Source organism: Artemia sp. Qi Xiang Cuo, chromosome 14 (assembly GCF_049724085.1).
Source record: "Artemia sp. Qi Xiang Cuo chromosome 14, ASM4972408v1, whole genome shotgun sequence".
Taxonomy (NCBI): Eukaryota; Metazoa; Arthropoda; class Branchiopoda; order Anostraca; family Artemiidae; genus Artemia; species Artemia sp. Qi Xiang Cuo.
Window position 1 is genome coordinate 8,784,899 of NC_142807.1, and position 25,038 is coordinate 8,809,936.

Sequence of the window (25,038 nt, forward strand, 5' to 3'; positions counted from 1 at the left end):
CTTTCGGCTATTAAAAGAGCACTAGCCCTTTCAATTTCCCACTGAATGAGCCCTTTTTGAAGTTTCTACAACATCGCTTTCTATATAAACCTTATATACTCCCAGGGCATAACTTACGACCCTTGCCCTGAGGGTTGTGGGGGTGGAGGTGTTGTCATCCTTAAATACCTAATTTCCAGAACTTTCAACTATGTTGAATAAAATGGGTGTCAAAAAATTTTGATTGGATGTGTTTGGGGAAAAGGTGGATGAGAGAGGGGGGCTAGTTGCCCTCAAATCACTTTCGAGATTATTAAAAAGGGCACTAGCCCTTTGAATTTCCGATCTAATGAGCCCTTCTTCAAGTTTCTACGACAACGATTTCAATAAAATCTCATATGCCCCCAGGGAATAACTTTTAACCCTTGCCCTGAAGACTCTGGGGGGAGTGTCCTGCTCAAAGGTATAATTTCCTGAACTTTAAACTGCACGGAACAAAAAGGCTATCTCAAAATTTTGATTCGACGAGTTAGAGGAAATGGTGGTCGTGGAAGGGGTGTTAGTTGTCTTCCAATCGCTTTCGACTATTAAAAAGGGCACAAGCCATTTCAATTTCCAATCGAATGAGCCCTTTTTGAAGTTTCTACGACAACTCATTCTATAAAAACCTTAAATGCCCCCAGGGCATCACCTACAACCCTTGCCCTGAGGGCTGTAGGGGGGGGTGTCATCTTCAAAGACCTAATTTCCAGAACTTTTATCTACGTTGAGCAAAATGGCTATCTTAAAAATTTTGATTGGATGTGTTTGGGGAAACGGTGGGCGAGGAAGGGGTGTTAGTTGCCTTCCAATCACTTTCGACTATAAAAAGGGCACTAGCCATTTAAATTTCAAATCGAATGAGCCCTCTTTGAAGTTTCTACGACATCTCATTCTATAAAAAACTATATGCCCCCAGGGCATAACTTAAAACCTTTGCCCTGAGGGTTGTGGGGGAGTTTCCTCCTCAAAAACACATTTTTTATCTTGAAATCAACTACGCTGAACAAAGTGGCTATCTCAAAATTTTGATTGGATGTGTTTGGGGGGACGATGGTCGTAGGGGGGGGGCTAGTTGCCCTCCAATCACTTTCGACTATTGAAAAGGGCACTAGCCCTTTGAATTTCCAATCGAATGAGCCCTTTTTGAAGTTTCTACGACAACTCATTCTATAAAAACCTTAACTGCCCCCAGGGCATCACCTACAACCCTTGCCCTGCGGGCTGCAGGGGGGGGGGTGTCATCTTCAAGACCTAATTTCCAGAACTTTTATCTACGTTGAACAAAATGGCTGTCTTAAAAATTTTGATTGGATGTGCTTCGGGAAATGGTGGGTGGGGAAGGGGTGTTAGTTGCCTTCCAATCACTTTCGACTATTAAAAAGTGCCCAAGCCACTCCGATTTCCAGTTGAATGAACCCTTTTTGAAATTTCTTCAACAACTTTCTACATATGCCTTATATGCCCCTAGGGCATAACTTACAACCCTTGCATTGGGCTCTGATGGGGTTATCATCCTAAAAGACATAATTTTCAGAATTTTTAACGACATTGAACAAAATGGGTATCTCAAAATTTTGGTTGGATGTGTTTAGAGATATTTTAGCCGTGAGAGGGGGATTAGTCGCTCTCCAGTTACTTTTGACAGTTTATAAGGCCCTATCCCTTTGAATTTCCAATCACCCGAGCCCTTTTGAAGTTCCTACAACACTTTTTATAAAAACCTTATGTACCCCCAGGGTATAGCTTACGACCCTTGCCCTGAGGGCTATAGGGGTGGAGGTGTTGTCATCCTTAAATACCTAATTTCCAAAACTTTCAACTATGTTGAATAAAATGGGTATCAAAATTTTTTGATTGGATTTGTTTGGGGAAAAGGTGGGTAAGAGGGGGGGGGGTTTACTTGCCCTCAAATCACTTTTGAGACTATTAAAAAGGGGACTAGCCCTTTGAATTTCCAATTCAATGAGCCCTTCTTCAAGTTTCTATGACAAAAATTTCAATAAAAACTTATATGTCCCCAGGGCACAACTTAAAACCCTTGCCCTGAAGACTCTGGGGGGAGTGTTCTAATCAAAGATATAATTTCCTGAATTTTAAACTGCGTGGAAAAAATGGCTATCTCACATTTTCTATTGGATGTTTTTGGGGAAATGGTGGGCGTGCAAGGGGTGTTAGTTACCTTCCAATAACTTTCGACTATTAAAAAGAGCATTAGCCATTTCAATTTCCAACCGATTGAGCCCTTTTTGAAGTTTCTACGACAACGCGTTCTATAGAAACCTTATATGCCCCAAGGGCATAACTTGCAAACCTTGCGTTGAGGGCTGTGGGGGAGTTGTCATCCTCAAAGATCTAATTTCCAGAACTTTTAACTACGTTGAACAAGATGGCTCTCTTAAAAATTTTTATTGGATGTGTTTGGGGAAAAGGGGGGCCTGAGAGGGGGGTTAGTTGCCCTCCAATTACTTTCGACTATTAAAAAGGGCACCAGCCCTTTGAATAACTAGTCGAATGAGCCTTCTTTGAAGTTTCTAGGACAACAATTTCTATAAAAACCTTAAATGCCCCCAGGGCATAACTTACAACCTTTGCCCTGAGGGAGTTTCCTCCTCAAAAACATAATTTCTATCTGGAAATCAACGACGCTGAAAAAAATGGCTATCTAAAAATTTTGATTGGATGTGTTTAGGAAAAAGGAGGGCGCGAGAGGGGGGTTAGTTGCCCTCAAATCACTTCGACTATTGAAAAGGGCACTAGACCTTTGAATTTCCAGTCGAATGATCCCTTTTTGAAGTTTCTACGACAACACATTCTATAAAAAACTTATATGCCCCCAGGGACTAACTTACAACCACTGCCCTGAGGGCAGTGGGGGGGGGGGTGTCATCCTCAAAGACCTAATTTCCAGAACTTTTAACTACGTTGAACAAAATGGCTATCTTGGAATTTTGATCGGATGTGTTTCGGGAAATGGGCGCGGAAGGGTTGTTAGTTGCCTTCCAATCACTTTCGACTATTAAAAAGGGCACAAGCCACTCCGATTTCCAATTGAATGAGCCTTTTCGAAGTTTCTACGACAACTTCTTCGATACGAAGTCCCCTGATCTAAAGGAAAAAATAATAAATAATACGTTGTGCCAACATCGTTCTTATATGCCCCCAGGGCATAACTTACAACCCTTGCCCCGAGGGTTGTGGGAGAGTGTCCTCCTCAAAAACATATTTTCTATGTGGAAATCAACTACGCTGAACAAAATGGAAATCTCAAACTTTTGACGGGATATTTTTTGGAAAATGGTGGGCGTGAAAGGAGTGTTAGTCGCCTTCAGATTGATTTCGACTATTAGAAAAGGAACAATCCACTCTGATTTCCAATTGAATGAGCCCTTTTTGACGTTTCTAAGACAACTTCTTCTATACGAAGTGCCCTGGTCTAAAGAAAAAAAATAATAAATAATACATTGTGCCAACATCGTTCTTATATGCCCCCAGGGCATAACTTAAAACCCTTGCCCTGAGGGTTGTGGGGGAGTGACCTCCTCAAAAACATATTTTCTATCAGAAAATCAACTACGCTGAACAGAATGGCTATATCAAAATTTTGATTGGATGTGTTTGGGGGAATGATGGGCGTGGAAGAGGTGTTAGTTGCCTTCCAATCACCTTCGACTATTAAAAAAGGCACAAGCCACTCCAATTTCCAATTCAATGAGCCCTTTTCGAAGTTTCTACGACAACTTCTTCGATACGAAGTGCCCTGGTCTAAAAGAAAAAAATAATAAATAATACATTGTGCCAACATCGTTCTTATATGCCCCCAGGGCATAACTTAAAACCCTTGCCATGAGGGTTGTGGGGGAGTGACATCCTCAAAAATATATTTTCTATCTGGAAATCAACTACGCTGAACAAAATGGCTATCTCAAAATTTTGATTGGATGTGTTTGGGGGAATGATGGGCTGGGGGGGGGGGGGGCTAGTTGCCCTCCAATCATTTTCGAATATTAAAAAGGGCACTAGTCACTCCAATTTCCAATCGAGTGAGCCCTTTTCGAAGTTTCTGCGAGATCTCCTTCGATACGAAGTGCCCTGGTCTAAGACCAAGAAATAAACAATACATTGTGCCCACATCGTTCTTTACTTAGGTAGCGCTATTGCGCTGCCTATGATTTTTTTTTTTTAATCGCAAACTATTGGTCATTTACAACCCCATCACAATTTGTACCACTATTTGTTTTTTATTCTTTCACCATTATGGGCCTCTTTTATCGTGGACTCTATATACATTTATTCTATCAAACAGTCCGTGGTAACGAACTGTAAGTAAGGAGCGAACCGGCTCAATAGTAACCGAAACTCTAAAAAATAGAATTTTGATACCAATAGATACATTAAAAGAGTCGGATTTTTATCAAGTTTAGTATTACCTATTAAAAGTTACAAGCCTGGGAAATTTGCCTTATTTTCGAAAAAAAGAGGAAATATCCCCTAAAAGTCTTAGATTCTTAATGAAAATCACACCATCAGATTCAGAGAATCATATAACCCCACTGTGGGGGTTTCAAGCTCCTGTCTGCAAAAATATGGAATTTTGTATTTTATGGCAGAAGAAAGATCACGGGTGCGTGTTTATTTTTATTTTGTTTTGTTTTGTTTGTTTGGTGATCTTATCGACCCAGTGGTCCTAGAATATCGCTAGAGGACTCACTCTAATGGAAATTAAAAGTTCTAGTGCTCATTTTAAGTAACCGAAAAATAGGAGGGCAACTAGGCCCCCTCCCCCGCTCATTTTTTCATAAAGTCACCAGATCAAAATTTTTAGATAGCCATTTTGTTCAGCATAGTCTAAAAATGTATAACTATGTCTTTGAAGATGACTTAAGCCCCCACAGTCCCAAGGAGAAAGGCTACAAGTTGTGGACTTTGCCCATTCTTTACATATAGTATTGGTAATTACAAAGTATACAGACATTTTCAGGGGGATTTTTTCTGATGGGAGGGGGTCGGGGGAGGGTGTTACGTTAGAGGATCTTCTCTTGGAGGAACTTTTCATGGGGAAGGGAATTTTCCACTAAGGGGGCGCTGGATATCCCAGTATTATTTAAAAACGTTCAGAAAATAAATAAGAAAAATAAGCCTTTTCAACTCAAAATAAGGAGCAACATTAAAACTTGAAACGAACAGAAATTAATACGTATATGACAGGGGGCCCCCCTCGTCAATACCTTAATCTTTACGCTAAAGTTTTTTTTAGTACTTTCATAAGAGCTATTTATTCTAATTAAACGGCTTGTGTGATTCAGGGGTAATTCTTAAAGAATTGGAACAAAATTTGGACTTTAGTGTAGAGATTGAGGTATTGACGACGGGGCAAACCCCCTCATATACGTAATAATTTCTGTTCATTTCAAGTTTTAATGTTGCTCATTACCTTCAGTTGAAAAAAACTTTTTTTTTATTTAATCATACACAGGTCAAAGAGCCTAACATAAAAGTACCGTTTCATTCTTCACTGAAATTTTATCTTGAATAAGAGTTGACATGGTTGAAAAGGGATGGATACAATTGTCAATTAATTTTCTACATAAGAATTTTTTCTTGTACTAATTTCATCCCTTTGGTGCCATGACTTACGTCTAACGGAAGAAAATGGAGCAAATGTTACCATATTTATATCTTAAATTTGAGTTTGAATGAGCCCTCCTCAAACTTACCAGTGCACTATTTGAAACAATATCCCTTGAAAAATTTATTTTCTTTTGTGTCCAATGAGATATACAAAACTGAATTGTATTAATTTCAACAAGGTCACATTTTTCCTATCTTCCCCTAAATTACACAAACGCTGATAATTTTTATTAAGCAATTTTAGCTAACGACTATAAACTATTTTGAATCAGGGTAAAATAATATCAAATATCCCCCCCCCCTGCAAGGTCATATGGCTGGAATTGCAGAGATGAACAACGTTGGCTATTTCAAAATGTTGTTTAAGATTGCTTTTTTGTGGGTTTTCATTTTCAACATTATGCTGACGAGTTTAGCATCCTAGATGAAAGTGTGAGCAAAAAGAATGAACTTTTAGAGGTTTTGCGATATCAGGGTGCTAGAATAGGTTCGAAAATTAATGTTAAGAAGACTAAGTCACTAAGGCTAGGAATAAGTAAAGATGAAAAGGTGACATTGGGTAATGAAAACATTGATCAGGTGGGCAGCTTCACTTACCTTGGTAGTATTATTAGTAAAGATGGTGGGAGCAGTAAAGATGTTAAAAGTAGAAGAGCCAAGGCTCAGGGTGTTTTTTCACAGTTAAAAAAGTTTGTAAGAATAGGAAGATAAGTCTGCAAACCAAGATTAGAATATTAGAAGTTACAGTGATGACAGTTGTCAAATCTGGCTCTGAAGCATGGGCGGTCCGAAAAGCGGATGAAGATTTGCTAGATGTTTTCCAGAGAAATTGCTTTCTGGGTACCCGGCTGACTGACCGTATTTCAAACGATAGGCTGTACGAAAAAGGTGGTTCAATACCGCTCTCTAGGGCTATAATGAAAGAAAGGAAGAGGTGGCTATGGATGTTTTGCTGATGAAGGATGACAGATTGCCGAAGATTGTTCTTTTCGGCCAACCGCCTAGGGCTAAACGGAAAATAGGTCGTCCTCGTCTGTGTTGGGAGGACGTCATAAAAAAGATTTAAAGGAAACGGGAACTTCATGGGAGGGTGTAAAAAGGGAGGCTTTGAATAGATCGGGATGGAGGAGGAGCCTGCGTGGCTGTGTTGGCCTCAGGTGGCTTGGTGTTGCGGTGAGTTGTTAGTAGTAGTAGTAGAGTATTCACTGTATGCTTACTGGCAGGGTCAGGCCCTTGCACCCTGGAAGCTAAAGGTTGTTCGGTTTCATTATAGCTTCATTTATCGCTTATGTATTTTGAATTGCAGCTCTGAAAACGTTAAGCCAGTTTTATCCCTCACAGAAACTATCTGTCTTGGCTTTACTCTAACAAGCCAATTGTACCAAGTTGATCAAACTCAGAAATCAAAATTTTACCCTTCCAGAATACTTGCCACAAACAAAATGATTTATGCATTTCAGACTTTATGTTTCTTCTTCTTTTTTAAATGCATCACCAATTTAATTTTTTCTTATTAATATAATCCCTTCGTTTAAAGAAGGAATTGATAGCGTTTTTCCTACGGTTGTCAAAAATACAACATTATTACTAAACACAGGTGGAGCTCACAAAACCTAGCAACAAAGCATATATATCTTATTAACTTGAAATAGTGAGAACAAAGTAGTTTTTGAGGTTGCTGAGGCAACAGAGAAAACTTTCTACAAAAATATAGGAAATGACAAAGGTAAACCACTGCTTGATTTACCAACAATCTCGAGCCGGTTTTATGTCGAACAGACTAATGGGGATTTCAAATTGTCCGACTGACCTTGCAGAGATTACGGACTTGTCCAACGATTTATGATCATATTAAATTAAAAAACAAAAACAAGTTTTTTCAACTGAAAGTAAGGAGTAACATTAAAACTTAAAACAAACAGAAATTATTACCTATGTAAAGGGGGTTGCCCCCTCCTCAACACCTCCCTCTTGACGCTAAAGTTTTTTAGTACTTTTAAAAAAGCGTCTTATTTTTCTAATTAAACGGCCCTTGTGTTTCAGAATTCATTCTTAAAAAATTGGGAGAAAATTCAAAATTTAGCGTAAAGAGCCAGGTGTTAAGGAGGAGGCAACCCATTTTATATGCGTAATAATTTCTGTTCGTTTTGAGATTTAATATTGCTCCTTACTTTCAGCTGAAAAGCCTTGTTTTTTTTTTAAATTTAATTCCTGATCGTTTTTTAAATAATGCCAGGGAATCTGGCCCACCTTCACGGAGAAGCCCCCTCCCCTAGGAAATATCCTCTAGACAATTCAGTCCCGGTGAAAATTTACCTTTGACAATTATTCTTAACCACTCTGCGTGTAAAATTGAGACGGAAAAGAGAAAGCAAGACATATAAAAAGAATTGTGTATATGAATTCTGACAAATATGCCCAGTGTATAATTTCCCCTGACTAGTTCACTCCCAGGAAACTTCCCTCCCCATGGAAAATTCCCCCGATGGAAAAACACCCAGCATAAATGTGTCCCCCCCCCTATCAAAAATATATGCCTACATCGGAATAACAAATACTATGCACAAACAATGGGCAAATTTTATAACTTAAAAACCTTTCCCCTGGGGCTCTGGGGGGAGGGGGCTCATGTTATACCCAGAGGGATAGCTATTGCGTCTTTCAACTATGATGAACAAAATGGATATCTTAAAATTTTGATCGGACAATTTCGGAAAAAAGGGTGGGGTGGGGGCCTAGTTGCCCTCCAATTTTTTTGGTCACTAAAATAGGGCACTAAAACTTTTAATTTCGGTTCGAATGGGCCATCTCGCAATGTTCTAGGACCACTGGGTCGATACGATCACCCCTAGGAAAAAAACAAAATAAAAAAAAAACAAATAAAAAAACAACAACAAATAAGCACGCATCCATGATCTTTCTTCTGGCAAAAATACAAAATTCCATATTTTTGCAGATAGGAGCTTGAAGCCTATACACTAGAGTTCCCTGATACTCTGAATCTGATAGTGTGATTTTCATTGAGATCACCCGACATTAAGGCTGTTCCCCCCTTTTTTCGAAAATCAGGAACATATTCTCAGGCGCAAAACCTTTGATGGATAGGACTAAGCCTAAAGAAATCTATATATTTGAAATCAGCATAAAAAGCCAATTCTTTTGATGTATCTATTGGTATCAAAATTCCGTTATTTTAGTTTCGGGTCGCTCCTTACTTACAGTTCGTTACCACGAACCGTTTGATAATCTTATTCATTATTCAATAAATCCTATACTTTTATTTATTTGTTTTTGTTACCTGATTTCGTTTCATTTATTATTATAATATTATTAGATAGGCAGAGAAGACCGTTTCGTCACTGCCACGCCTTAAGTTCGTGTCTAAAGAGGATGGGTAACTCTTAGACAGATAGTTTTCTATTGACTAGTGTTGATATAATAATAGGCCATCTAGTGTTTGGCAGCACTACATTTTTTTTTTTACTTGATGGAATTAGTGCAGTAATAAGTGTCTTTTCTCAGTTCCTAACAAAAAAACGATTACTAAGCTTGAAGAAATGCCAAGTGCTGCCGAAGGCTAGATGGTGCTGATTGTTTTTTGCCGACACTAGGGTCAGTTTCCATTTTTATAAATTATACATATTCTTTGGTGATGTCTAAAATGTTTAAGTTTTTTAGATAAGTAGAAGAAGCAGTTGAATATATGTTCTTAAAGAGAAGATCAGCAGATAATGTAAAAAAAGAGGATGATTAGTCAGCTCACCATTACTCAAGAATTACATGTTTTTTGTGTATATGTTGTTTTTATTTGCACAAATACGTTTATTTTACCACCTATTATAAAACTATCAGAATGGCAGGACGCGTAGAGCAGATCTTCAACATTAGATGTTTCAAACCAGTAGGACTTAATAGTGGTGACAGAAACCACTTCGTTTCTGTCACAACCAATGTTTGTATCACACATTTTTACATTTCTGGGATACTTTCCAGTAACAGTTTACAAAGCTGTTCTCAAAGAAAGTAACAGCAGTGTAATGCACATCAGGTATACATTGCCTGGCAATTCTCCTTTTGAGGAAAACCTAGCAAACAGATTTTGGCAATTATCTCGGAAGCATGAAAATGTCAAATACGGACTTTGGGCGTAACAGCAACATTTTGATCGGTGATGGTTAAAAAGGTGAGGGAGTATTAAAGGCGAGGGAGCATTAAGGCTTCTCTTGCATTATCCAGCACCAGATGCTAAGGGTTTACATCATACTTTTTTTGTAAGTTTCTTTTTTTTTTTAACCTGACCAAAGACTCCTCTGACAGGTATCTCTTGACATCTGACATCTTGAGTAAGCAGCTGCACATAAATGCTTCGAAGGAGGAGGCCTGCACACTTGATCAGAGTTTGCATAATGTGCTCCGTTCGAAATTTTGATTTTTGAAGTTAGTTTCCTTATGGTGATGATTTCAGACAATAGCTATGACAGTTTTATGGATTTTTGTGCGTGAAAAGCCTTCTTTAAGTTTGAAATGTTATACTCACCGTAAAGTAACTTAACCACTTGGCATAGGAAATTATATACTTAGTATGGAAGCCACTTAAGGCTTCCAATATTAACTCTCATATCAAATCGTATGTTTCCATGAATGTTGACCAACACATTTTTGTTAATCTAAATTTGTGTTTTTATGTACCAAATAAAACTGTCAACAACTGATAGAAAGAACTGGGATAGCAGAACAAAGTAGTTTTTCGGCGATTAGAAGTGCTAGGCTAACCAAGTCTTTACTCCTTAGTTAACCTATTAGAGGAGGGAAAAAAAACTAAGACAAGATGACTTTATACGATCCATACAAAAAAGGTGACGATAGTGGAGCAGCTATACAAAAAAAGTGAAGCAAATATATAAAAAGAGTAACAGTTCATTGCAACTACACAAAGTAAAACAAACTATACAGCAACTATACAAAAAAAAAGTGATGATAGGGAAGCAGCTGTACAAAAAAGTGAATCAAATATACAAAAAAAAGTACCAGTTCATTGCAACTATACAAAGTAAAACGAACTATACATCAACTATATAACAAAAGTAACTACAGTGAAGCAACTAAACAAAAAAGGTGAAGTAACAATACAAAAAAGTAATAGTTCATTGCAAAAGTAAATCAAAATAAGAATAAAAACTCACAAACAGGTTGCTTAAAACATTTTATTAACAGCTGAATATCTACATTAAAAACTTATTGCGCTACCAGAACGAGTGTTTATAAAAATGACTATAAAACGGGTGTTCTTGTATTTTGAACAAGTACAATTTTCCAATTATATAGGCTATTATTAAGTACTTTTTCTCCGACTTACACCATCCGAACAACTGACAGAGTTTTCAGATTCTAATTACTTGAAAGATCTTAATAGGTGGGTCATTCTACAGACGGCAGAAACAAACTTTATTTAATTAGTATTTTAACGTAAAGTTACAAGTTTACGGCTTTATAAACACAAAAATAAAGAAGCTAGAAGAAGCTTGAAGAAGCTAGAAGTTTTGTATAGCTTACCCGACAATATGAGGATGATCCAATTTAGTCATACTTTCTATTTCTCTTGACAGCATCACCAAGCCTTTTGAATCAAGGCCCACTTTGTCAATTATTTTAATGGCAACTCTTTCTGGAAAAATAAATTTAAAATAGACAAGAAAATCGTTACATACATGACAAAGAGATGGTTTTGTGTCGCTATTTGTGCACGCGCTTCACTTGTCTCAGATTTTGTGTAAGCGACAGAAAAGTTATCTTCGGCCTATATTAAATCTTTTTCCTCGAAACAAGCAAATAAACCAATATTATTGTGATAAAAAACAAGACCTGTTTAAAATTAAAGACGTAGTTGGAGGCATTATGGAGGAGACTCCCTTTCCGTTAAAGTTCAAAATCTGTAAAATTACGCATCAAAATGAGAAAAAAGTTACCTGGAAGTCGGTATAAAGAAGGTTTTTCTGCCGACTTTCCAAAGGAAAACCTTGGTTTTGTCTTACCCTCACCCCCATGGAAAAGATTTAGCGTCTCTCCCTGAGTTACTAACTATAGTTGAGATGAAGGAGAATGTCAATTCAGCTCAATTTAGAATATATTAGTCAAAACCAATCTAAAACCATATGTACTTGTAATAATTAATTAAAAAAACTTTTTCCACAAAATAAGTTTTTCAAAGAAAAGTAAAGAACTCCATTAAACAAGAAATGAGCAAAAATAAAATCAAATAATCTACCAAGCTCGAAACTACCACAAATCAGCATCGATAAATAAATGAAACCCAAAACGAACAGAAATTACAATAAATAACCGAGTTAAACTCAAAATGAGCAGAAAATTAACATAAGTTGGTCGCTAAACCCCTATGCCTTCCCAAGGCCAGACCAAAGTTTGCACTTTACTGAAAAAATATAAAAATATTTTTACTTTTATAACTTTAATAAATCGAATAATTTTAACATTTTGATTACTAAATATCAGTAAATGTATATTAAACTGACAATGCACATTCATTTGAAGTTTTTCAGTAAGGTACAAATTTTGTTCTGGCCTTGGGAAGGCATAGGGGTTTAGCGACCAACTTATGTTAATTTCTGCTCATTTTGAGTTTAACTCGGTTATTTATTGTAATTTCTGTTCGTTTTGGGTTTCATTTATTTATCGATGCTGATTTGTGGTAGTTTCGAGCTTTGTAGATTATTTGATTTTATTTTTGCTCATTTTTGCTTAATGGAGTTCTTTACTTTTTTTGAAAAATTTATTTTGTGCAAAAAGTTTTTTTTAATTAATTTCTGTTCGTGCTATATTGACATAGTCTTTTCAGGGAAAAAGAAAATAACACTTTAAATCTTTTCGTTTTTTAAGACTTTATAATTTGACCTGCTATTTGTATGCTGGAGAAAATTTTTTAGCAATTTTTAACAACATACAACCTTTTAAAAATCTGGACACAAACAGAACGTTTAACTTAGTTTCATACCTCCTCTAGTTGACCTGAAATGGAAAACTTGATACCATTCGCAAAAAAAATCAATTTACTTTCTTTGATAGCTTGGATACACTTACACTATTTTGATTTGGTTAAATTTTAAGAACAGAAGTAGCCTCGAAAGTTTGAACATAATACCCTCAATCGTTCTTGGGATACTGCTGGGATGCCTTATTGGGAATTAGCATTATCACAGTGCTAGGAAACATTTAGTTCTTAAACAATATGGGCAATTGGAAGGGTGGGAGTGGAAGGGGGATTAATTACCCTCCAATCACTTTCGACTATTAAAACGGGCATCAGCACTTTCTATTTTCAATCGAATGAGCTCTTTTCGAAGTTTCCACGACAACTCCTTCGATATGAAGCGTCCTGGTCTAAACAACAACAACAACAAAACATATTACTAATCACTTTCGACTATTAAAAGGGCACTAGCCCTTTAAATTTCAAATCGAATGAACCCTTTTCTGAAGTTTCTACGACAACGCCTTCTATAAAACCTTATATGTCCCCAGGGCATAGCTTAAAACCCTTGCCCTGAGGGCTGTGGCGGAGTATCCTCCTCAAAAACATATTTTCTATCTGTAAATCAACTACGCTGAACAAAATGGCTATCTCAAAATTTTTATTGGATGTACTTGGGAGAATGATGGGCGTTGGGGGTCTAGTTGCACTCAAATCACTATCGACAATGAAAAAGAGCAATAGCCCTTTTAATTTCCAATCGAATGAGCTGTTTTTGAAGTTTCTACAACAACGCCTTCTATAAAAATCTTATATGCCCCCTGGGCATGACTTATAACCCTTGCCCTGAAGGTTGTGGGGGAGTATCCTCCTCTCAAAAACATTTTTTTCTATCTGGAAATCAACTACGCTGAACAAAATGGCTATCTCAAAATTTTGATTGGATGTGTTTGAGGGAAGGATGGGCGTGGAGGGGCTAGTTGCCCTCAAATGAATTTCGACTATTAAAAAGGGCACTAGCCCTTTGAATTTCCAATCGAATTAGCATTTTTTGAAGTTTCTACGACAAGGCATTCTATAAAGACCTTATATGCCCCCAGGGCATAACTTAAAACCCTTGCCCTGAGGGTTGTGGGGGAGTGTCCTTCTCAAAAACATATTTTCTATCTGGATATCATCTAGCCTACGCTAAACAATATGGACTATCTCAAAATTTTGATTTGATGTGTTTGGGTGAATAATGGACATGAGGGGGGCCTAGTTGCCATCCAATCACTTTTGACAATTAAAAAGAACACTAGCCCTTTGAATTTCCAATCAAATGAGCCCCTTTTGAAGTTTCTATGACAACGCCTTCTATAAAAACTTTATATACCCTAGGACATAACTTAAAACCCTTGCCCTGAGGGTTGTTGGGGAATGTCCTCCTCAAAAACATATTTTTATGTGGAAATCAACTACGCTGAACCCAATGGCTATCTCAAAATTTTGGTTGGATGTGTTTGAGGGAATGATGGGCGTGGGGGAGCGGCTAGTTCCCCTCCAATTACTTTATACTTTTAAGAAGGGAACTGTTTTTTGAAGAATGAGCTGTTTTTGAAGTTTCTACAACAATGCCTTCTATAAAAACCTTATATGCCCCCAAGGCATAACTTAAAACCCTTGTCCTGAACGTTGTGGGGGAGTGTCCTCCTAAAAAATATATTTTCTATCTGGAAATCAAGTAGCCTACGCTGAACAAAATGGCTATCTCAAAGTTCTGATTGGATGTGTTTCGGGGAATGCTGGGCGTGGGGGGGGGGGGTCGTTCCCATCCAATCACTTTCAATTATTAAAAAGGGCACTAGTCCTTTGAATTCCAAATCGAATGAGCCTGTTTTGAAGTTTTTACGACAACACCTTCTATAAAAACCGTATATGCCCCAGGGCGTAACTTAAAACCCTTGCCCCGAGGGTTGTGGGGGAGTGTCCTTCTCAAAAACATATTTTCTATCTGGAAATCAACTAGCCTACGCTAAACAAAATGGCTATCTCAAAATTTTGATTTGATGTGTTTGGGTGAATGATGGACGTAGGGGGGCCTAGTTCCATCCAATTACTTTTGACTATTAAAAAGGGCACTAGCCCTTTGAATTTCCAATCAAATGAGCCCCTTTTGAAGTTTCTATGACAACGCCTTTTATAAAAACTTTATATACCCCAGGACATAGCTTAAAACCCTTGCCCTGAGGGTTGTTGGGGAGTGTCCTCCTCAAAAACACATTTTCTATCTGGAAATCAAGTAGCCTACGCTGAACAAAATGGCTACCTCAAAGTTTTATTGGATGTGTTTCGGGGAATGATGGGCGTTGGGGGGCTAGTTGCCCTCCAATTACTTTCGATTATAAAAAGGGGCACTAGCGCTTTGAATTTTCAATCGAATGAGCCTGTTTTGAAGTTTCTACGACAACGCCTTCTATAAAAACCTTATATAGCCCCAGGGAATAACTTAAAACCCTTGCCCTGAGGGTTGTAGGGGAGTGTCCTCCTCAAAAACACATTTTCTATCTAGAAATCAACTACGCTGAACGAAATGGCTATCTCACAATTTTGATTAGATGTGTTTGGGTTAATGATTGGCGTGGGGGGGGGTCTAGTTGCCCTCCAATCACTTTTGACTATTAAAAGGACACTAGTCCTTTGAATTTCGAATCGAATGAGCCTGTTTTGAAGTTTCTACGACAACGCCTTCTATAAAAACCTTATATGGCCCCAGGGCATAACTTAAAACCCAGGCCCCGAGGGTTGTGGGGGATTGTCTTTCTCAAAAAGATATTTTCCATCTGGAAATCAGCTAGGCTGACAAAATGCCTCTCAAAATTTTGATTGGATTTGTTTGGGGGAATGATGGGCGTGGGGGGGCGGAAGTTGCCCTCCAATCCCTTTATACTATTAAAAAGGGTATTAGCCCTTTGAAATTCCCATCGAATGAGCCTGTTTTGAAATTTCTACACAACGCCTTCTATAAAAGCCTTATATACCCCCAGGGCATAACTTAAAACCCTTGCCCTGAGGGTTGTGGGGAGTGTCCTCCTCAAAAACCTATTTTCTTTCCGGAAACCAAATACGTTGAACAAAATGGCTATCTCGCAATTTTGATTGGATGTGTTTGGGGGAAAGATTGGTTTGGGGGGGGGGCTAGTTTCTCTCCAATCACTTTTGACTGTTAAAAAGGGCACTAGCCCTTTGAATTTCCAATCGAATGAGTCTTTTTGAAGTTTCTACGACAACACCTTCTATAAGAACCTTATATGCCCCCAGGGCATAACTTAAAACCTTTGCTCTGAGGGTTGTGGGGGAGTTTCCTCCTCAAAAACACATTTTTTATCTTGAAATCAACTACGCTGAACAAAGTGGCTGTCTCAAAATTTTGATTGGATGTGTTTGGGGGAACGATGGTCGTAGGGGGGGGGGGGCTAGTTGCCCTCCAATCACTTTCGACTATTGAAAAGGGCACTAGCCCTTTGAATTTCCAATCGAAAAAGCCCGTTTTGAAGTTTCTACGACAACGCCTTCTATAAAAACCTTATATGCCCCCAGGGCATAACTTAAAACCCTTGCCCTGAGGGTTGTGGGGGAGTTTCCTCCTCAAAAAACATTTTATATCTGGAAATCAACTACGCTGAACAAATGGCTATCTCAAAATTTCGATTCGATGTGTTTGGGGGAATGATTGGGGTGATGGGAGGGGGGGTTAGTTGCCCTCCAATCACTTTCGACTATTAAAAGGGCACTAGAGCTCTTGATTTTGAATGGAATGATTTTAAGTTATGCCCTCAGGGCATAACTTAAAACCCTTGCTCCGAGGGTTGTGGGGGAGTGTCCTCCTCAAATAAATATTTTCTATCTGGAAATCAACTACGCTGAACAAAATGACTACCTCAAAATTTTGATTGGATGTGTTTGGGGAAATGATGGGCCTGGGGGGGGGGGCTAGTGGCCCTCCGATCACTGTCGACTATTAAAAAGGGCACTAGCCACTCCAGTTTCCAATCGAATGAGCCCTTTTCGAAGTTTTTACGACAACTCCTTCGATACGAAGTGCCCGGGTATGGAGAAAAAAAAACACACACGTTGTGCCCACATCGTTCTTTACTTAGGCAGCGCTAACGCGCTGCCTATGATAAAGTGTATGTACTAAAGTGTATGTGCGTATAAAGTGTGTGTATAATAATAAAGTGTATGTATCTACATAAAGTGTATAAACCATATCTACTTATAATATAATAATAATAATAAACCAAACATACTTATAATAACAAAGAGGAACAATAAATCCCATACTAGTTTACACTTTTATAATATAGGTCAAGATGAAATAAAATTGGGAAAAGTCAACGACCTTGTGCATTTGATTTTGACCTCGGACATACTTAATGCTTCAAGAAATTGGATTTTGTTTAAATATGAGTGTTCCCCTGTTTTTCTTTTATTTTTGTATAGCATTTGTGTGTTTTTTCTTTTTATTCACATACTTGGTTTCAGGGAGTCTTTTTTAGCTTAATAAAGGCTTCCCGATGTGAAGCCAAATATTCAAAATGCCTCTCAAAATTTTGATTGGATTTGTTTGGGGGAATGATGGGCGGGGGGGGGGGGGCAATGTGCCCTCCAATTACTTTATACTATTAAAAAGGGTATTAGCCCTTTGAAATTCCCATCGAATGAGCCTGTTTTGAAATTTCTACACAACGCCTTCTATAAAAGCCTTATATACCCCCAGGGCATAACTTAAAACCCTTGCCTTGAGGGTTGTGGGGGAGTGTCCTACTCAAAAACCTATTTTCTTTCCGGAAACCAAATACGTTGAGCAAAATGGCTATCTCACAATTTTGATTGGATGTGTTTGGGGGAAAGATTGGTTTGGGGGGGGGGGGCTAGTTGCCCTCCAATCACTTTCGACTATTAGAAAGGGCACTAGCCCTTTGAATTTCTAATCGAATGAGGCTTTTTTGAAGTTTCTACGACAACGCCTTCTATAAAAACCTTATATGGCCCCAGGGCATAACTTAAAACCCAGGCCCCGAGGGTTGTGGGGGATTGTCTTTCTCAAAAAGATATTTTCCATCTGGAAATCAGCTAAGCTGACAAAATGCCTCTCAAAATTTTGATTGGATTTGTTTGGGGGAATGATGGGCGTGGGGGGGGGCAAGTTGCCCTCCAATCACTTTATACTATTAAAAAGGGTACTAGCCCTTTGAAATTCCAATCGAATGAGCCTGTTTTGTAGTTTCTACACAACGCCTTCTATAAAAGCCTTATATACCCCCGGGCATAACTTAAAACCCTTGCCCTGAGGGTTGTGGGGGAGTGTCCTCCTCAAAAACCTATTTTCTTTCCGGAAACCAAATACGTTGAGCAAAATGGCTATCTCACAATTTTGATTGGATGTGTTTGGGGGAAAGATTGGTTTGGGGGGGGGCTAGTTGCCCTCAAATCACTTTCGACTGTTAAAAAGGGCACCAGCCCTTTGAATTTCCAATCGAATGAGGCTTTTTTGAAGTTTCTGCAACAAAGACTTCTATAAAAGCCTTATATGCCCCCTGGGCATAAATTAAAACCCTTGCTCTGAGAGTTGTGGGGGAGATTCCTCCTCAAAAACACATTTTCTATCTTGAAATCAACTACGCTGAACAAAGTGGCTATCTCAAAATTTTGATTGGATGTGTTTGGGGGGACGATGGTCGTAGGGAGGGGGGGCTAGTTGCCCTCCAATCACATTTGACTATTAAAAACGGTAATAGCCCTTTGAATTTCCAATCGAAAGAGCCTTTTTTGAAGTTTCTATGATAACGCCTTCTATAAAAGCTTTATATGACCCCAGGGCATAACTTAAACCCCTTGACCGGAAGGTTGTTGGGGAGTGTCCTCCTCAAAAAATATTTTATATCTGGAAATCAACTACGCTGAACAAATGGCTATCTCAAAATTTCGATTGAATGTGTTTGGGGGAATAATTGGCGTGAGGGGAGGGGGGTTAGTTGCCCTACAATCACTTTCGACTATTAAAAGGTCACTAGAGCTCTCGATTTTGAATGGAATGATTTTAAGTTATGCCCTCAGGGCATAACTTAAAACCCTTGCCCCGAGGGTAGTTGGGGAGTGTCCTCCACAAAAACATATTTTCTATTTGGAAATCAACTACGCTGAACAAAATGACTATCTCAAAATTTTTGATTGGATGTGTTTGGGAAATGATGGGCCTGGGGGGGGGGGTCTAGTGGCCCTCCGATCACTGTCGACTATTAAAAAGGGCACTAGCCACTCCAGTTTCCAATCGAATGAGCCCTTTTCGAAGTTATTACGACAACTCCTTCGATACGAAATGCCCGGGTATGGAGAAAAAAAAAACACACATTGTGCCCACGTCGTTCTTTACTTAGGCAGCGCTAACGCGCTGCCTATGATAAAGTGTATGTACTAAAGTTCATGTGCGCATAAAGTGTGTGTACAATAATAAAGTGTATGTTTCTACATAAAGTGTATAAACCATATCTATTTATAATATAATAATAATAATAAACCAAATATACTTATAATAGCAAAGAGGAACAATAAATTCCATACTTGTTTACACTTTAATAATATAGGTCAAGATAAAATAAAATTGGGAAAAGTCAAGGACCTTGTGCATTTGATTTTGACCTAGGACATACTTAATCCTTCAAGAAATCGGATTTTGTTTAAATATGAGTGTTCCCCTGTTTTTCTTTTATTTTTGTATAGCATTTGTGTGTTTTTCTTTTTTTTTCACATATTTTATTTCAGGGAGTCTTTTTTAGCTTAATAAAGGCTTCCCGATGTGAAGCCAAATATTCAGACTTTTATTAAAAATTTTTTATTAATAAGTTTCTATTTTATTTTCTCTGTCTTATAAAGCACTCTGTCTTATACTCGTTTTTAATATATTTTAGTTTACTCAGGTTGGTTTCTAGGTTGGTTCCTCCATTGGTGGAGGTATACAGCCCATGGGAGTACGGAAGGGGGGCAGAGGGGGCAGCTGCCTTGCCCTAGAGCTTCAAATTTTCACTAGATATGGCTGAGAAAGCAGATAGTTGAATAAGCAGATGGCTGAAAAAGCAGTTGAAAAACGGTAAAAGGCTAAAAAAGCAGTTGATAAAAGGAAGATGGTGGAAAAAGCTGGAAATAAACAGCTGGAATGATGGAATAAAAGTCAAACATGAAGTAATTAGAAGAATTAAGCTGGTGCCCTTTTTAACAGTTGAAAGTGATTGGAGGGCAACTAACCCCCCCCCAAACCAATCTTTCCCCCAAACACATCCAATCAAAATTGTGAGATAGCCATTTTGTTCAACGTATTTGGTTTCCGGAAAGAAAATACTCGTTTTTAATATATTTTCGTTTACTCACCATTTCCTTCCACAGTAGAAGTCCTACAAACTTTGCATGTGTTAACTTTTTTTACGACCTGGCAGCATTTTTCTACAGCCAAATATAGGATTGAGACCCACGCTTTGTGATATACTAGACAGGGCTTCCACTTTTAGGGAGATTACCCTATTTTAGGGAGAAATCATTTCTTTTGGGGACATTTATTTTGAAACTAGGGACAAAGGGAAATCTGGGGTAAAGAAAGGATTTTAAGGGAATTTTTTTTTTCAAACAAAAGGCTGAAAAACTCTCAAGGATTGCGCATGCTCGGTTTTTAAAAAAGCTTATGTAGTAACTGGCTTACGGTGCTGTAATTGCCGAAATTTCAAAAAGCTGAACCCTGGAATATTACTTCGGTAGCCAAGTATTTATTTTATAACTACCGACATAAGGGAGTATTGGTTAGGCTATGCAGCAAATATGGGCAAGGTTTATAGTAACGGACTATTCAGGTAGCTAAGAAAACCTTTAAAGTCAGGATTGCATCCTCAATCAAAATTCAACATGCATTTGCGTCGGAAATGAACTTAACCATCACTAAAATGAATTTAGTGATGGATTGGCTGAAGGTCTTACTAACTGCATCAAACAAGTAATTGAAAAAAAAACTCAATTCCCTAACAAAATATTGTTTGATTTTGTACCAATACTACTAAAGTCGGGTTTGGAGGCAATAGATCTGCTTCAACGCTAACGAAAGCCATGGTGTCCCATATATTGAATGTGAAATGCTCATGCCATCTTATTCACTTATGTTCATCCTATGCATGTTTGTCACTTCCCAAGACACTGGAAGACATGGCGTGAAATATCTATGCCCACTTTTCCAGAAGCGCTTCCATACGAGATAACTATGCTGAATTTCAGGAGTTCTTTCAATCCAAAGCACTCGTTTCTTGCGCCAGGATAAACCCGTTGGTTGTTCCTTCAGGCTTGCATAAAGAGGCTTATTGATAGACCCCGGCGCCGCACCGATGAGGGACCACCGGCGGCGGCGGGGCCAAAAATAGCGCGACCCGCCGCGCCGCCGATAAGATGTCGGCGGCGCGCCGCCGGTGCGATCAATGTTGACAGCAAACATTATTGTTTTCATCAGTCTTTCTCAAATCACAGCTTAAATTTACAACAGATTCGAGCTTCAAATACCGTATCACAAAATTCGTCAGTTATCTGGGTAAAAACTTTGAATATAACTTTGAACTTAGAAGCTTAATTTTTTCCATAATGCCCTTTGCCTATATCTGTTTTGTCACCTTTAAAACAGTTGAAATGGGCGACTTTGTTTTGTTTTTTTTGCTCTTTTGGATTCCTTAAAAGCCTTTCTTGCATTAAAACTGGTTCTTAATAACAATTTAAAAAAAAATTCATTTTAAAGTTTTTTTGGCTTTTTATAGAATATATCATGTAGACTAAGGCTGAACTGCTGCTTTTTTATTGGTTTTGGCTGTTCTTTTGGATATTATTCATTTTTCTTTTGGTGATTCATTTCAAATTATAAACAGATAAATACCTAATATCAGTCAAATTATAAACTGCATCTAAAAGGAGTAAATTTATCAAATTGAAAAATACAAGAAGAACACTTCACGTGAGAACATTTCAATTACAATGAAACAAAAAACAGTTAATGGTTTATTCGGTATGAAGAAAAATGAAGTGCCAGCTATTTTCTTAGGTAAAAAATGAAAAGCTCATCCGTTTTAGATGTAATTAAATGAAATAATATGCAGACTAAGTAGCTTCAGGAAGATGTTGTGATTTTAATCCTAGTTCGTCACTTTTAATCCAAGCGAAATGTTAGGACGCTTAGTATCAGCTATTGAGTTTAAGCTTTGATTTCCAAATGCTCACAAGAATTACCAAATTTAAGAAAGTCGCAACAACAAGTCACCTGTGGTCAAAATACTCAAAGAGTCCTCTTTGATCCCCACCCAGAAGCTCTAAGCTTTTGCTATGGTCGTTTCAATGGAAATCTTCAAAGAGTTTCCTTTTAAGACAGCTTTCAAGCGTGGTTAGGGGTATTTAGCCTTTTTTTCTTTTCTACGAAGCTTTGAAAAAATTGTTAAAATATTCCAAATGTTAAATTTGTTATATTTGTGCATATTTTTGGTAATCATTTGTGGGGTGATCGAATTTTTTAAACCCCTGTAGATACTTAAGAACGTTACAACATCTAGTACCCTGATGTCATAAGACTGTCAAAGACTCCTCCTTGAACCTCCCAAATTGAAAGCTTTTATTGTGACCTGGCCTTTTAATGTAACTTGGGTACTGGACAAAGGGCGCCATTGTCACTCAAGCGCAACGTTAGGTGGGGATGTCGATATCGCTTTCGTCACACCAATTCGTTTTAGGATGAATCTGCGTGGTACTTATGAATGAATGTTTTCAAAGTAAACCCGTTTCATCAATAAAAAAAACCAGCTGGACGCATATGTCTCTTTGCCTTCGGGCAACGAAACCATGCAAGTGCCGCATCAAGTATAACTCACGAAAATCTTGTTAATTTTTGTCAACTTTTCAACTTTTTGGCATCCCTGCTTTCAATAAAAAAAAAATCAAGATAACCATCACTGAAATATAATGACTCCCTATGCCCCCCTCTGGATACCATCTTGATAGGATACCGTCTCTGCTTAAAAAAAAATTAACTTATTGGCACCCCTGCTTTCAAAAATATCGAGGTATTATCATTTAAATATGATAGCTCACTACCCCCTCCCCCGGGATACCACCTTGATAGGATGCCGTTTCTGCTTTAAATTAAAAAAAAATAACTTTTCGGGATCCCGGCTTTCAATAAAAAAATTCGAGATATTATCATTTTAATGTAATACCTCCCTACCCCCCCGCCCTCTGGATACCACCTTGATAGGATACCGTCTCAGCTTTCATTAGAAAAATAATTTACTTAGTAATTAACTAGGTCACTGTATGGTTCAAACAAACACGCAAAATAACGTTAAACAGCTTAGTGTTTCCTTGAAAAAAAATTTGAAAGTATGAGTAAAAGGGTACAAGAAACAACAAAAATGTCGAAATGATTTAGATATACCTCAAATTACTGAAAAACTGAGTCAGAGATTCGCCGTGGCATTCAATGAGATCCAAAGAATCTAATTAAAAGGAGCATACACAAAAACCAAATTAGGCCAGTAGCCTATGAGAAATCTCAAAATACCCAAGACAATGAACAAGTCCTAATAGGGGGCCCTGGGTCTATCAAAATATTTCAATAGTTTCGCCGGGAATTTGATATCATTTTCTTCTATCTCCACTTTAAATGAAAAAAATAATTATCTTTTTGGCATTCCTGCTTTCAATAAAAAAAGGCGTATTAGCATTTACAAATGATAGCCCCCTATCCCCCCCCCCCTATAGGCAAAAATTAACAACTCTTTTATTAATAATTTTTTTGGGTTAGCTACCGTGTAAATATTTAATTACCCAAAATTGTAAATATATTTGTCTTTTGATAAATTTTTTAACAATAGAAGGTTTTTTTTTTGGGGGGGGGGAGGGGTAAAAATATTTAATAAATAAGATTGTATTATATATAAGGGTTCAAAAATTGAGTATTAAACATTAATAAAATATTATCTAAAAACAGCAAAAAAAATCTGCAAATTTACAGTTCAGCTGTAGAAACAATCTGTCGGCTGTCAATTTCAAGATCCAACTGAAGGCTGAAGCCACAGTTTATAGAATTAGCAGTATGATCATTCTCTATCTCTCCCATTATAAAAACCCGGACAGGGGTGCGAGTGCTCCGGAGAACGTTTTTGCAGATAGAAACATAGGCGTTATCAGATCTTTTCGCGGGTAGACAAGTCAGATTTCTCTTGGACAGGAAACAAATGGAAACCCGCTATTACGAATAATGCACTTGGTAACCATTTCTCAGTGATTGACGATAACAGACTAATCCGCTAAGGCAGAAACAAGTGGGAGGAGCTTTTTGTTCGCACCGAGATCGAAGACCAGAAATTATCTGCGATAAGCTTACTGTCTATAAACTGTGGCTGAAGCTGTATAGTAGTGAATGCGTTCTATAAGTCTATTCAACTTGGAAATAAAATTCTTGACTACGAATGATGTAAGAAATAGCGATTAGGAAACTGCATTCGAAATGACTTAAACTCATTTCATAAAGATTATTCTTTTTTTGTCAACATATGAAGAACTGTGTATATTACAATATTTGCAATTGCAAATTGCATCTATCTGGTTTTTATGCAAAGTTACAAAAGAGACCAAAATTAATGAACAAGAGAGTAGTGAAGAATTGTGGTATGCAAAGTAATATTTGGCAGGGAAAGTCACTGGTGATAAATCGCAAGGGGTGGCGCCGTGATTGGGTGATTTTCGGGGATTCGAGGAACCAAATTTTTTTTCGGGGTGACCCATAGATTTTTGGGAAAATACCCGAAAATTCGGGGATAGTGCAAGCCCTGCTTGATTCTAATCAGGCAAATCGAAATACTAAACCACACGAGAAGAAAAAGCTCCGACTTTGCGATTGACGCAATAAAGAATTGCCTCAAAATTAATTTGAAGTCGACCGAACGCCGCCGCCTATGCCGGCGGCGGCGTGCCTACGACACGCCGGCGGTGGTACGACACTTCGGCAGCGTTCGACCGGGCCTCTCGTCGGCGGCGTTCGGTCGATCCGTCGGCGCGGCGCCGGGGTCTACTTATTGAGCATCAGGTTGCTATTAATCAGTATTTCATAGAAACCACGTTTGACGACCCAACTGCAACCAATCACCTTATCTTGTCAACATTACAAATCAAGTTGACAAAGCCATACTTTGGATTCATAGACTACTCTCTTGGCCTCTCCAACGAATTCAACAAAGTTCTTCAATCTGAACTTCCAGTTCTACACTCCCTAAAGGCAAGTGTCAGCAAACTTGTGAATGATGTTGCGTCTAACTTCATGAAACTGGACTATATTCGCAGTGTTGCTTTGTTTA

At 38.1% G+C, this 25,038-nt stretch overlaps 1 protein-coding gene across 1 annotated transcript in view; it reads right to left on the minus strand.

The window, feature by feature from the left end:
- Positions 1-25,038, minus strand: part of LOC148944091 (serine/threonine-protein kinase NIM1-like) — a 127,331-nt gene that overhangs the window by 48,346 nt on the left and 53,947 nt on the right. The window contains exon 4 of the mRNA XM_089100632.1: positions 11,203-11,314. Within this exon, the coding sequence (XP_088956758.1) occupies positions 11,203-11,314 (112 nt within the window). The remainder of the gene's footprint in view (positions 1-11,202; positions 11,315-25,038) is intronic.